The sequence below is a fragment of the Hippocampus zosterae genome, chromosome 2, assembly GCF_025434085.1.
Source record: "Hippocampus zosterae strain Florida chromosome 2, ASM2543408v3, whole genome shotgun sequence".
NCBI classification, from domain to species: domain Eukaryota; kingdom Metazoa; phylum Chordata; class Actinopteri; order Syngnathiformes; family Syngnathidae; genus Hippocampus; species Hippocampus zosterae.
This window is the reverse complement of record NC_067452.1, coordinates 18,291,493-18,306,186: the sequence shown is the minus strand read 5'-3', so window position 1 is coordinate 18,306,186 and position 14,694 is coordinate 18,291,493. Positions and strand designations below refer to the sequence as shown.

General features: G+C 43.3%; 1 protein-coding gene across 3 annotated transcripts in view; it reads right to left on the bottom strand.

Moving 5' to 3' along the window:
- Positions 1-14,479, bottom strand: part of LOC127595818 (receptor tyrosine-protein kinase erbB-4-like) — a 177,729-nt gene extending 163,250 nt beyond the window's left edge. The window contains exon 1 of one of the 3 annotated variants that reach the window (XM_052057674.1): positions 14,060-14,479. In XM_052057674.1, the coding sequence (XP_051913634.1) occupies positions 14,060-14,123 (64 nt within the window). In that variant the 5' untranslated portion in view covers positions 14,124-14,479. The remainder of the gene's footprint in view (positions 1-14,059) is intronic. The other 2 variants (XM_052057673.1, XM_052057675.1) reach the window with 2 other exon arrangements.
- Between the last annotated feature and the right edge of the window lie 215 nt (positions 14,480-14,694).

The following is a 14,694-nucleotide window of genomic DNA, read 5'->3' as shown; positions in this document are numbered from 1 at the left end:
ACATCATCTAACCACAGCAACACAAGGGAAAATGTTATTTTCTCACTAATTCACACCGCGTGCAGTGAAAGTTAACCGTTGGCGGAAAACAAGCGTTGCACAGTTGAAGCTGTGCAAAGTAAATGTATAAATTTAACGGCTATTTGAAGTGAACAACCTCTCGGGTAATTCCACCACTGAGCTTCAGAGAAAATGTATTTTCTTGCACTTTGCAGAAAAATAAACTATCGCTGCAGGACGTTTGCTGGATGCGTCCCAAGGCTAACGAAACCTCGAGCACGAGCGCAAGATGCGCCTTGTGCGACGGTGATAGTTAAGCAGCAGAATGAAGTCGGACGTGGACAAAAAAGACGAGAGCGTACACACCTACAGGAAGACAAAGCGTAGGCGATGATGTCAGAAAGGTCAAAACAATTACTTGTGCCTATGCATCCACGAAAGGCACTTCAAGCCTTCATCGTGTATCTTTAAATTGTCCGTACACGCCTATATGGAGGTCCCTGGAGAAGTTTACGGCAGCCGTGTCCGTTCCTGAGACTGATGAATGAGGCCTCACAGCAGACTGGATGCTCCCATTTAACACAGTGCAGCACCACAAAACTCAACTGATAGGGACAGCAGCAAGGGAATACACATGAACAAACAAACACATGGGCACATTTGCATCGGAGTCGCTTGAATATCCAGCGGAAGCCGAAAGTTTCCGGGCACAGTTTTGAGAACATTTCCATTTCTTATTCAGCTTTTTAGCAACTAGTCACATCGTCCTGCAGCAATCACCAAACAATGCTGGAAACATCTTGCATGAGAGGAAGTTCCAGACTGACTCCAAAGTAAAAGGATGAGATTTCGGCACGTGCAAATTGACACTGACAAACATGCAAAGACATTATAATGGTGCTTGGAGATCCATACACAAGTGTAATTTGTACCGTCACCATGCTCGCAAATCAAAATACTTGTACCTCGTTTTTCCGGAATTAAATCTATGAAAATTCGATTAATCCGTTCCACAAAAAAAATAATAAAAAGGCAAATGAATATTGTGCTGGACCTTATGGTGTGTGTGTGTGTGTGTGTGTGTGTGTGTGTGCGCCTTGGCCATCTTGAGTGTTTCATGATATAGACATGCAGATATACCGTACACTACATGGAGACATCACAACTAAGTTCACCCACATAATTTCCACAGTAATATCAGTAGCTCTTCAAAAGGGTGAAAGAATATGTCTGTGATTTTCATTTTACTGCCTATCTACATGTGATTTGTTCAAACGTCACTTGCCTAAATGGTTCCAAAGACTGTCACGCCAATTCATTAGCCGGTCGATGGTGGTTTGTTTGGTTAAATGGACTCTCATCAGGCAAAGATTATATATATATATATATATATATATATATATATATATATTCATTCATTCATTCATCTTCCTAACCGCTTGATCCTCACTAGGGTCGCGGTATATATATATATATATAAATAAAGTATATGTGTGTATAATTTTTCTAACTCAATGTGTAATTGTCTGTTGTGTTTTGATTGATTACTTTGCCAACAAATCGTCTTCTTTCACTGGCCGTTACATTTTGTTTCCATGTGATTTGTATTTTGAAAAAAGGTTGACGGTTTGACAAGAACCTTTAAACTTATCAACCATGCATGGTTGTGTGTGTGTGTGTGTGTGTGTAACTGTGTATGTGTTGTTGCTGCCACATATTTAATGAGGATGAGTCAATCATGTGGTGTTTGAATGGCAAATTAGCAGTGCTATGAATTGGCCATGCTGGTCCAAGCTGTGACAGAGTGCACAGTATGCACATACACACACACACACACACACACACACACACACACACACACTTAATTATGTGTTTAATTAGGTCTGGAACTGGAGAACACATACTGTAAGCAGAAGCGTAAGGAAAATCAAGTTACGCGAATTAATGAGCAGCGTGTGTATGTGGGTGTGTGTGTGTGTGTTGATAACTAATTAACACCAATGTTTCATTTGGTGATGTCCGTCCATTTGGGAGTCTTTGAAGAAATGAATGGAATTGGTTTTGCAGCTGAACTCGCTTGTTACAAAGGGTGCTGTGTACACATGTGCTTTTATATTGCAGTTAGAAATTGACCGGGGGTGGGGGGGGTGGGTTTGGGGTTCCAAAATTTTCCCACAGCAACTTGTCAACAGCCAACGCGTTACCTGCATATATTCTCTGCATGACATCCCTTCCAGCATGAAATTTGGAGGCGCATGCCATGTCTCAGCTTCCCTCGCCTCTTGTGTGCAACCACACAGCTTTCTAATTGAATCTTTTGATCTGTGGTTAATTCCACTAATTAGTAGCACTATTTTCCCAGCAGAACGTTTCCTTCACACACACACACACACACACACACACGCACACACACACGCACACACGTGCATTTGTAGTTTATTTGCTACTTAGCTGGTAAGCCAACAGTGGGATGGGTGTTCAAAAAGGGGTTTCCGAAAACAGACAGGTGCACCGTTTGGAAGTGATAATGCTACATGAAAAAAATAAAAAAAGGACAGATGCTCATTATACAGGCACACATAGCCAAATGAGCAGTAAGTCCATAATGCAGCAATTCAATTTTAAGTTCATGTTGTGTTCATGGCTTCTGAGAATGGAAGCAGTAAATTTGACGCGGATGCTGCTGCAGTTTGCTACAGAAGGCACGTCACACACTGACGTCTAATGTGACTCTTGTTTGTGATATGTGTTATGGGCATGCTCACAGTTCACCACTTGCACACTTTGAACAGCAGAGCAATGTTTTTATTTATTATTTAGCACTAATTAATCACTTGCAGCATTTCAAATGAGTACACATACAGATTAGCCTGCACCCTAATTCGTACTTAATGGCGTCTCACATTTTCATCTTTGAAACTGGCTTTACTCTGAATGGCTCCACGTGGAGGTGTGAGCTGCCACTAGTCAGCGTTCAAGAAGGGGTTCCTTTGGTGGGATCATATATCTAGAATCAAGGTGCCACTCCAAGGCGAATAAAAGCCTTGAGAAGTGGTGGGTTAATGGTTAGGTGTGGAAATTTAGCACCCTCAGAATGGTGACTTCACAAATGATTACTGCCTCCAAAGCAGCACTGGTGTGACAATATGGAGCAGTTAACCAAGTGTTGGAACAGTGAACAGATGTGCACAGCAAATCCTCACGATTCACAAGGGATGGGGAACAAGTCGGAACACATACAGCAAATTACTGTGAATAACTGAAGCGCCCCTAAAAATGATTAGAATTGCCGATATGAATCGTTTCAACCAACATTCTATGATAAACTATGATTCCAAAACACAATAATGCAGTATTTAAAGCAAATCATCAAGTGGAAGAATGATCAGCTCCAGAGACAATTCATTTGGAACATATGTCATCTTTAATTGATGGAGAGATGAAGGAGAGAACATGAAATTCTGAGATTATAATTTAAATGTTGTTTTTTTAAACGTGGAACATTCTTGAATGCTGGCTCAAAAGCATCACTCACCTACTTACTATTTATTAGAGGTATAATGGAAGAGGGCCAATGAAGAAAAAAAACCTAAGGTTGGCACATATCAAATAACAGCAAAAAAAAGGATTGGATTTACATTGCGCTTTTCATGGGACTCAAGGATTCTCAAACCTTTCATGCATATTAGACATGATTTAGAGTTGATTAGCAGCTACTTTTAATAAAATTCTATTTACAGGAACCTAGACAGAATTTCAGCCACCGATCAATACAATACAATACAATACATGCTGATTTATATAGCGCTTTCACAACAGCGGCAGCTGTAACAAAGCGCTTAACAAAACAGTTAACATAAAGTAAAATAATAAACACAACACATAACATAAAACACGGACAATCATGCATGATGATGTTTGTTTATCTTGAATCGCATCTGTATTGAGATTGGTGACATTTTTATTTGACTTAGAACCTTCAAAATACAATGATGATAGTAATTATACATGCATCTATCTGATCCGCTCCTCCTCACAAGGGCCGCGGGGCGTGTTGAAGGCTATCCCAGCTGTCTTCAAGCATTAGGCGGGGGACACTCTGAACCTGTTGCCAGCCAATCCCAGGGCACACAGAAACAAACAATCATTCAAGCTCACAGTCACACCTAGGGACAATTTAGAGCGTCCAATCAGCCTGCCATGCATGTTTTTTTGGAATGTAGGAGGAAACCGGAGTACCCGGAGAAAACCCACGCAGGCTTGCGAGAACATGCAAGCTCCACACAAGAAGGCCGGAACCGGAATCAAACCTTGCACCTCTGCACTTTTAGGCAGATGAGCTAACCAGTCAATCCAAAATTTTGTGAAGATTTCTAAAAATGCTAGGACAGAAAATATGGCTTGTGGAACAGTGGAACGTTGTTCAAAATATCACTTGCACAGTTGAAGCCACGGCCAGAATTGTGTGAAGCTGCACTGGCATGTGATGAAACCAACAGAGTGATCTCCAGTGACTGTTTAGAAGAGTCTGTGCACGGAAGCAGTGGCTCGCACCACCTGCTCCTGCCACTCACAACAAGACCTGCCAGCATGCACACGCACAAACACCACAAGCGTGCATTCTGCATCATACAACATATGGTGCACGCCCGTTTTTATGATAGCAAGCACATACGGGCACTACATACGAGCCTAGGTCTAAGGAGGGCTCGGGACATGATGTTCTAATAAGAAAGAAAGTAGATGAAGAGAAGGGGGTGGGGAGGGGGGCTGCAGGATTTGAGCTGTTTTGCTTTTGTTCGGGAAGCTGAGGGTTATTCCGACATTTCCAACATGGTTTTAAGTCTGAAGGTGTGCTACCAGTCATTGACCGTTTTGATAAATCCATAAGCAAGCCTTGTTGCTCGAATATACTGTATGAAAACCTTCATGATGGAGTGCAGCATGACAAGTGCACAGCATAGAGAGCCGTGAGACGGACAATGAAAATGTGTTTGTGCTCTCTATCCCTCATCTCTGAATGTCTCCGTGTCTCCATGTTGGACAGCCTCTGCTTTTCGCACGTCACCCATCTGCAGGGAAGCGCGGTCGGGACTTTGCCACACTTGAAAGCAACCTCGGAAGCAGCGTTGCTTAAGTATTGCAAGTACTTCAGGATCAGCTTGGTTGTGTGTGAAAATGAATGCTGGAGGCGTAAATCACCCGAAACACATTGCAAAGCAATGGAAAATGTGTTGCAATACTCTGATTTGATGTTGTGTTGTTGTCAATAGTACACGCAGCACGAATGACAATGAAAGTTGTCAAAACACGATCATGAACAGCAATAAAGTTTATCCAATCCGATCCAATCTAATTTGATCATATGGATTTTTAGCACGAGGTGCTTTTATCGTTACGCGCAGAAGATCTCTCACTTTTTTGAGGGCGTGCGTCGGCATTTCTCCAAGGATGTCCTAATTCAGGGACAGTGCAGGGGACTGTGTTGCACTCGATTTGTATTTATTAAGATATCCTTTATTTGTCCCGCAATGGGGAAATTACAATCAGACTTCAGAAAGGAAAACACTGGGTAGGGAGAGGGGAAAAAAAACACGCTCGAACTATCCTCTTCTGAAGATAATTAAGTCCAGGCTAAAAAAAATACTATATATATATATAAATATATATACATACATATTGATTACAGCATGTGTTTTTGTTCATCCACAATCAAAATGTCCTTCCGGTAGATGGCAGACAGTACAGCAAGCTCGTGAATACACTTGTTACCAGTCAATAAATCTTGGCTTCTTGCAAGTAGCCACACAGGCCCACGATTCACAGTGAGGAAGTTAAGTATGAGTCAATCGAAACAAGACTTTCATTAATTCAGTTTCCATACTTTTTGTGACACTTTTGTTTTTGGTGGTCTGCCGTGAGAAAAGGTCAAACGGGTGCCGAGACATGACCCAAGTTGCAAAACGCTGTTGTAGAGGATGATCTGGATGTTTTTTCTAGGGGCATAGACTAAAATAAATGCACAAACAATAGAAATCATTGCGTGGGAAATTTGCTGTCTGAAGGTATTGTATTTTCATTCATTTCTGGCTCTAACGGAAAGCTGCTAGTTGGAGGAATGCTTATAACGCGAAGCGAGTGTTTTGTTGTTTGTGTAAAATCAAGTTTATTTGACTTTAACTGCAATTTTACAACCAGATTGCACACAACACTTCTATAATGAATAGCAAATTAGCAGAGAAACAGAGATGTGTTCTGTACCTTTCTCTCTCTATCAACTCAGTCAACAAACAAATAGGCCATGGGTCCCCACGGAGCCCAGACGAAACAAGGCAACAAGCGGGTAGGAATCAGGCAGTTCACGATTTTTCAGACCTCATGAAAATTGAACTTATTGCACTTTCGCAAAATAATCCACACGTCTCGTCCTGGGTGCTAAGGAAAATCAAACAAAACAAATAATCTGCACTCAAAGAAAATATAATAATAATTAAGAACCGTGTCTTGTACAACTCACACACCAATGCACATTTGTCAACGTTCTGGGTGAGAATACAAATTTTATTTCATCGTAACGGCATGCTTCTTCTTGTACAAAAGGTTGACAATGTTAACAATTCAAACGTGCATCACGTATATATGAGCATCCTAATGTGAGGTGCTTAACCTCCAAGCTCTTGGTCACTCGTCACACGAGAGCAAATGGTTGCATATTCTATTGAAACAGCAGTTCATTTGTTTTCAACCTAAGGTCAGTCAAAGGTTAAAATGTTCCTTAAATAGGGCTTGCCAAGTTATGAAAGATTTAATGTTGGCAAGAATTTATAATAGTGTTGAAATTCCTTATGGGTGTTGCTGTGCTCCTTGCGCATGACAAGGTGTGAAACTTTCGCCATGAGACATAACGGCCCTGGCTTCAGCGCCGACTCTTAAGAACACGTGAACTTTGAACTGCTTGTGCGTCGAGGACATGAAACAGTCAGCAAAGTTTGTGTTCGATTGTATGTTTGCTGAATCAAAGAACACTTTTGGAATATTGGATTGGATTGAATTGGATGCAACTTTATTGTCAAATGTGCTGCATGTATAACATACAGCACATGTATGTGTGTAACATACAGCACAGAATATGAACTTCCTTATGTGTTTATGTTTGCATGAGTGAATATGGAATGAAGTAGCCATGAATGGTCTTACACACTGTCTGTCCAAGGACTGGAGACAAATATATCTCACAAACAGAACCTCAAACATCAGAACCAGGGTTAGGCTAAATGGGCTAAATGCAGGGGGGCCACATAGGACAGTACACTTCCGAACCAGATGGATGACAAAAATATTTTGAATATGGACAAAAGACCTCCATATGTGGAATATACTGTATGTTGTCTCCGTAGATTTCATGTGGGATAATTTCATTTTCAATGCACATATCAAAAATGCAGAATCCTAACCCAACAACAAAGGGTTTGACGCAAACAACGAAATTACCACCAAAAAAAAAATTAAATTCTATACGAAGGGCTGTCTTGCATAAAAAAAGATCATTCAAGAATGGCACAAAACTTCAAGATTTGTACATTATTAGGAACTATGTTCGTCATGCATATCATTCCACATCTGCAACATTCGGCCTCCTCATGTTGTAGGAGCACAAAGGTGTGAAACTCGAGGCCCGCCACGTCATTTTATGTAGCCCGCCAAAGCAACTCATGTGTGTCACCTCACATGACCCTTGCTAAAATCTGTCCGGAAAAGTCAAAATGTCATGTGTAATAAATAACGTTGAGAGTTTGCAATAATTTTGCTGCCCTGTTTACACTCACTTGAACAATAATTGAACAAACTATTATCGCTGACTCATTTGAAAACTCGTAATCCATTCATTTGTTGTGTGCCAATAATGCAATTATTTCCCCGCAATTTTTCTTCATCCATTTCCTCCTCGTTTTTCATGGAGAACTTAGATTGAATTTGCATTAATGTTTTGGAGATTTTTTTGGGGGGGGTGGGGGGGGTTGTAATAAATACATACATATCGCACACACATAAAAAATTTATCAAGAGCCTGAACACGCAGAGGTGTCCCACTTGCCCATCCCTGCTCAAAGTGTAAATGTGGCCGGCATTGATTAATTGGAAGGTTTAGCGACGATGATAGCTGCACTCCTCAGGGGCAGCACACTCTCTCACTCAGTCCACCTTAACCGATTATGTTACCCATGCACACACACACACACCCCCATGTGCGCATGCTGGCGCGTACACACACACACACACACACAAGACCAACTCCCTTGCTTTCATCTGCATTTTACCAAAGATCACACCATCACCCTGCTTTCACTTTGCCAAGAGAGATCTGCAGTTGCTTTCCGGACTAAAACGCATGGGAGCAAAGAGGCATTTGACTGGCCTTTTGCACATAAATAAATGTGGCCTCGAACAAAAAAACTTGCTTCTGCGCAAAGAGATTCTCACAGGTTTTTCAGCTTCCCCATTTCTTGCCGCTAAAAGTGACTTGCTTCCTCGTGCTCACACAACCACAGCAAAGCCGGGCCCAAGGTCCCACCAAACACACGCGCACAAGTTTTATGTACCTTTAAAGCTGCCGTAGGAGTGGCTATATTTCTGCTGGACTGCAAGGTCACTTCAGCGAAACAAAGAGAGCTGAAGAACTGAGGTGGGGGTGCAGGCGATGAGGATAAGAAACATGGCGGCTTCTCTGCCAGATGCACAATCATGCTGGACTGGCGTGCCATAATTCTCGTGCTCATCGGCGATCTCTTGCACCCATTTTGTGCACCTCCCACCTGTCACCGTCGTCTCACTACCCGCATTGTCAGCGGACATTTATTATTACAGGCCGACTTAAAGACAAGGTCTGCGAGAATATTGTCCCCTGACTGGACTCATCCACCGACAATTATATAGATTATAAACACACGGCACACACACTGAAGAGATACACACTTGGCTGTCATACAATACATTTGTACAGAACTGTGCCAATTTTACCCATCACTCTCATTTCACACAAACAAACTATAATTAAGAACCACTGACACACGGCAATTGAAAAAGAAAAAAAAAGTCACCAGTGAGAAGTACGACGCTTTCCCAGAGCCCGTCTTCTCGGGCCCTTCTAACCTCACTCTGAAATTAACTTCCTGGAGCTCAATCCAAGCTGCCATTTAAAGAGCCTTGGGGGGTTGCAATATTACTGTCACTCACAAGAGTCTCCATCTGAATTTGAAATGGCTTTTCACTGGAGCTAATGGAATTCAACTTGAAATGGTTTTTGGAAACAATCGCATTCCGTTTATATGTTTTCTATTTCCCGGCGCATCGCAATTCAGTTATTGGGTTTGCGGCTTTGCAGGGACGACTGACTACAGCAGTTGTAGAGGGAGCCAAACGCGAGTGTCTTGTTAAGCAGATCGATGAGTCTTTGTGCCCTCCCGGTGATCCATGATATTATGAACGCTCTGTGATATTACATTTCAGTGCTTTTGCGGAGCGGTCTTTCTCTGTCATGCTGACGGCTGAGCAAAACAATCATCTCTTCCACTGTGGCAAATATTCAATAAGGAACTGAGGACGGCAGACACTGACGAGCTCTGTCACAAATCGTCTGATAGAAATAAATGTGCACATGCTTGAGCATACAGAATATCTCTCACACACACACACACACTCGAACCCAGAATAACACACTGACTCCATGCCAGGCAGAGTTAGGGCGTGATTAAGGCGGCTCTCGTATTAACGCCTCAGAACAGTGAATATCCTTAAATTTGTAGTGTAATAAAACAGATTACGGTAGGTCTTTTCAGTATTTTACCAGGGATTAACACACACACAGAAATACTGGCTAGGTTGGTCTTGGTGTGTGCAAGTCATGCTGGTAACAGAGCATCGACTCACTCACGCACGCACACGCTATTGAGATGAGAGGCCAGCGAACGTTCCCCCCTTGCATTAAAACAGCTTTATCAAGGTTATGGAGGGAGGAAAAAAAAGGCTTTTGTTATTGCGATCGTCAACCACTGGAGGAAGGCAACTTTAAAAAAAAATAGCCCATACTTGCTTGGAAAGAGTCAGGGCTGCCTCGCCAAGGCGACGCTGTCAGTCAACAGAAAAGCTGAACGACATCCCACTTCCTGTGCTGGCCTTGTGCCGGAGTACATGCGTGAGTGGGAACTCAAAGCCAGCGTTTGTATACAGAAGGCTGCATGTGCTCGGAATGCCCGAAATCTCATCCTTTGCTTGTGGTTTCTACATGATGTAAACTTTGGGGAGGCGGGAGGGAAATAATTAAATAGATGCCCGTTTCATCCTCTCACTGTGGCTAAGATTTGCTGGACTCTAAAGGAGGTTTCTAGTTGTAGTTTCTTTTTATTTCTTTCAATTAATTTGCTAAGTCACAACCAACATTTTCGGTTTGATATGTAATAGCCTGTCGGCCCAGGATCAAATTAAATATCCATCCATCCATTTTCTGATCCGCTTTATCCTCACAAGGGTCGCGGGGGGTGCTGGAGCCTATCCCAGCTGTCTTCGGGCAGTAGGTGGGGACACCCTGAATCGGTTGCCAGCCAATCACAGGGCACACAGGGACAAACAAACCATTGGGACAATGAACAGAGTTAAATTTTTCTGCATACATGTACCGGTATTAGGAGCTCAATAAAATACACAACGAACGAATACATGCTGTAAGGAAGACAGAGGGGGGAGAAAGGAATACATGAGAGACGTGTGCAAATGTGTTTGTCTCAGCCACAGTGTGAAGGCGTTCGTCCCTGAGCGAAATCGCAAGTGGCGGGCTCAACAAACCCTCGGGTGGTCGACAAGAAACCGAACGGAGAGAGTCTGTGAGAGAAACAAAAGTGCATTTGTGGCTTGAGTCCAAAAGTTGAAGCTGCCCCTTTCACCTTTTGTGACCTTGTCCCGTGCCAGGCTGCTGCCCTCCAGGTGAGTGTGGGCACACTGCCCATCACTGGGCATCACCGGCTGGAGCTGTTACAGCTGCATATTGTGATTCAGCATGTAAACACTGGGTCAGGTTCCAAAGTCCAGGGTTTTGCAACCGCTTTTGAGCCAAGGCAAATATTTTAACTGACACAAAAATGACAGAACACCACAATGAAGAATGCAAATAAAAAGTATAAATGAACTGAAACAAAGAGGCTCTTGCCTCACAACTTTATTTACTCAATGTGAAATCTAGGCCACTTTATTTCAAGAAAAGCATTTTTGTTTTTTTTTCTGTTATAAGAGCAACACAAGTGAATTGGATCTACCACCATCTAAAGAAAGAGCCTTTAATTCTTGCAATTCAAAAATTGATCATATGGAGCAGCTACACATTTGTCAATTTTAGAGCTACTCGTGAACAATCATTGTATCCATCCAGCCATCTTCTAATCCGCTTATCCTCACAAGGGTCGCGGGTGTGCACCGTGGCACACTCATGTGGAACCTTACCATGGAAATCAGCCAATCGGTGGCCAATCAATCAAAGCACCTCACACACACATTTCCCTGCAGCATGCTGGATGATCTTTCTCATGTGTGGTTGGAAATCACTGCTCCAGTCCCTGAACCGAATGCATCTGTCACGTTACGCACGAAGCAGGAAAAGGAACTGCTTCGTATGTAACAGAGCAAACGTGAATAAGTGGATCCCCGAAATAGCAGACACCGACAAGGACTTCATCAAAACAAAAATATTTATTACAAACAAAACCCCGCCAAATAAAGCGCTGGTAAAAACGAGAACCAGGAAATAAGGAAGCGCGACAACAGAAAACGCTTGCAAAAAACGGCAAGGAAAATATGTTAAAACAAGTACTAGTTCACGTATGCTAATATAATGATTCCCTTGGGACGAAGAAAATGTAACCAACAGCGAATGGTATCGAATGATATTTACAAACATGGGCAACAGCAGTGGCACGGCATGCAATACTCCGACAACGAGTCGACCGCCGGAGCGCCTGGATATAGCAGGTGCAATCACCGACAAATAGGCAGCAGGTGTGCAGGAGGCAGAAATGAACGCCTGCCACCTGCTGCCAAATACGGAACATGACAGCATCTCTGAGCGGGCGACGAGCAAATAAATTCACATACAACTCAATTTGTGATATCATCAGACAACGAGATAGAGGAGCGCCTATCAAGCATCAGAGTGAGCTGCGTCCTCGAGGAGCATCCAGTAAGGGCTCCCGTTGCACGCCTGACGCCTCATTATCAAGTCCTTTAACTTGAACAGAGGCAACAAAGCCCTCTGCTCAATATGGAGCCCAATCAACGTAAGTAGAAGTAGGATTGGTTTGTGCATTCGTCTGGGCATCTGCTCCCATGAAAGGCAAAGCCTTCGCAATCATGGCAGCATATCATATGAACAAGAAGTTTCACGTGGGTCACAGAGCTCAGATATCCAGTTTTGATAGCAATGCTGACTAATTTGGAGCATCATCCGTCATGCTGTCACACAAAGGTTTCGACAGTCTAGACTGATGCTATCAAGAAAAAAAAAGCTTAATTAGCTTGTAATAAATTCTCGTTTCTGCCAGTCATCTCCAAAGTCTTGGTCAGCCCCGTGTGGGCCAGCTGACAAGCCGACGGTAATTTGAAACTGGCATTCAGCAAGTGCGCCCCCAACGCCGCGCCATCCCCCATCCCACACCACTGCACAGGCGTCTGTCTTCAAATGTCACCCAAACGCTCACATGCCAAAGCTGCATTTGTTCCTTTCTCTCCCTCACACACTCACATCAACATGCGCACGCGCACGCTAATTAAATGCTCCAACTAAATGTCCAGGTGATTCATGAAGATGAGCAATAACAAAAACCTTAAATTTGTTAATGGGGCCTTGCCGATTGTGAAGGGTTGAAAAGGATTAGAATGCATTTTATCAAGAATACCTCATTGTTGCAAACCTCCACCAGTGTATACAATTTAATACAAAATAATAAAAACAAAGAGTAAATATCGGCCTTTGCCCGCAAAATATGGTGTGCACGTGTCCTTTGATGCTATAAATGTTTAAAATTTAACATGTGAAATTCATGGGATATTTGTTTAATTTCATAATATGTGAAATCAATCCCACAGAACAACTGGGAATTTCTACACGTTACACTCACTAGCACACTAGTGAACACACAGATGAGATTCTTTGCAACCAACACCACGTGAAATCTTCTCATTTAGTTCAACATGATAATCACAGTCAGGAATTGAGCAGTCCTCATTAACACCCACAAAGTTACCAGAGGGCTGCTGGGTGGAATCGGTGTCACAAATATCCTGGCTGGGTGTGTGCGCGTAGCAAAACAGTGCGGTTGTCTGTTTTTCTCCACGTACACGCGCTAACACCCATCCATTAATGCATGTGTCGAATAGGCTGCATTCAGTTGCTTCCAGTGTGCCCCTGAACACTTCAGCCCTCCTGCACAGCGACTCAGTGTCATCAAACGTATTTCACTTGTTCTGTTTGACATTTTGTTTTCTACAGTTTATTGTGCATTTCCAAAGCTAGAATGGAGCACTTTGGAGAGAAACCCGCCCAAAATGGCCCATTAAACCCAAATGTTCCTGAACAGAACAAAAACAAATGATAAGTGATTGAAGTCTTTGGGAAGGACCAACGAACAGAAGAAAATGTTTTTAATGACGAGTAGATGGACCACAAACTGCCCCGTTCAGGAATTACTGCGTGATGATAACAAGATGGTTCAATGTTTCAAACATTCAGGGAAGAATTCCAATCATCAACTAGCGAAAAGGACTTGTAAATAGTCGAAGCATCCAAAAGAGATGATCGGACCAACAGTTCGGTAAGTGAATTTCGGCGAACAAGTGCAGTTTGAGAAGCAATTGACACTGAACAGAGTCGGCGGGGTGAGCTGCGCTGCGTCAGCGTTCAAGTTGATTAAGTTTCTTTTCCACGCTAATGAATCGACAATGAGCCAATCAGTAGGCTGAGCGGGTGATTCCACTCAACGAAGGCGTTCGCGCGCCAGCCCAAGCAGAAAACACTCACCTGACTGCGCTGCACCGGATGGGATGAGCAGCAAAGTGGCGAGGGCGCAGGCGAGGAACTTCATCTTGGAGCGTGGGCTATTAGTCTTGTTCAACTCCTGCTACTCACATGTCCAATTAGGATATCCCGGTCCTGTCTCAAGTGTACAATAATCGAGGAAAATAGAGCGAGGCTCGTTTTATCGCTAATCGCTTGGTCGCGCAGCCCGGCGCAGCGCACAGCCTTTACGCGCAACTTGGCTGTGTTTGTTTACTTGTTCCCAGGCTGTTGCTCCGGATCGCTTTCCACTGTGAAGACTGTGAGACAGTTTCCCGCACGCTGACTCGGTGTTTGCGGCCGGGCGCGCGCATGAGATTGCGAGCGCTGGGTTTGAACACGCCTCCACAACGTGATTGACACTTCACGCAACCTATTACAGCGGCTAATAGACATTTTTTTCGGAACACTTGGCTTCGCTTGAAGGTCTGCCTTACGTCACGATCAGTTTCCGCGGTAGGTGATCACACCTGACCTCGCCACTTGCGGTTTAAAGGCCAGCTGAGCACATATGGATGTTTTCACGTTGGCAAAGTTCCAGTGCTTGAATGATTCGAGGGCAGCACAGGGGTGGGCGAACTTTTGTGTTCAAGGGGCCA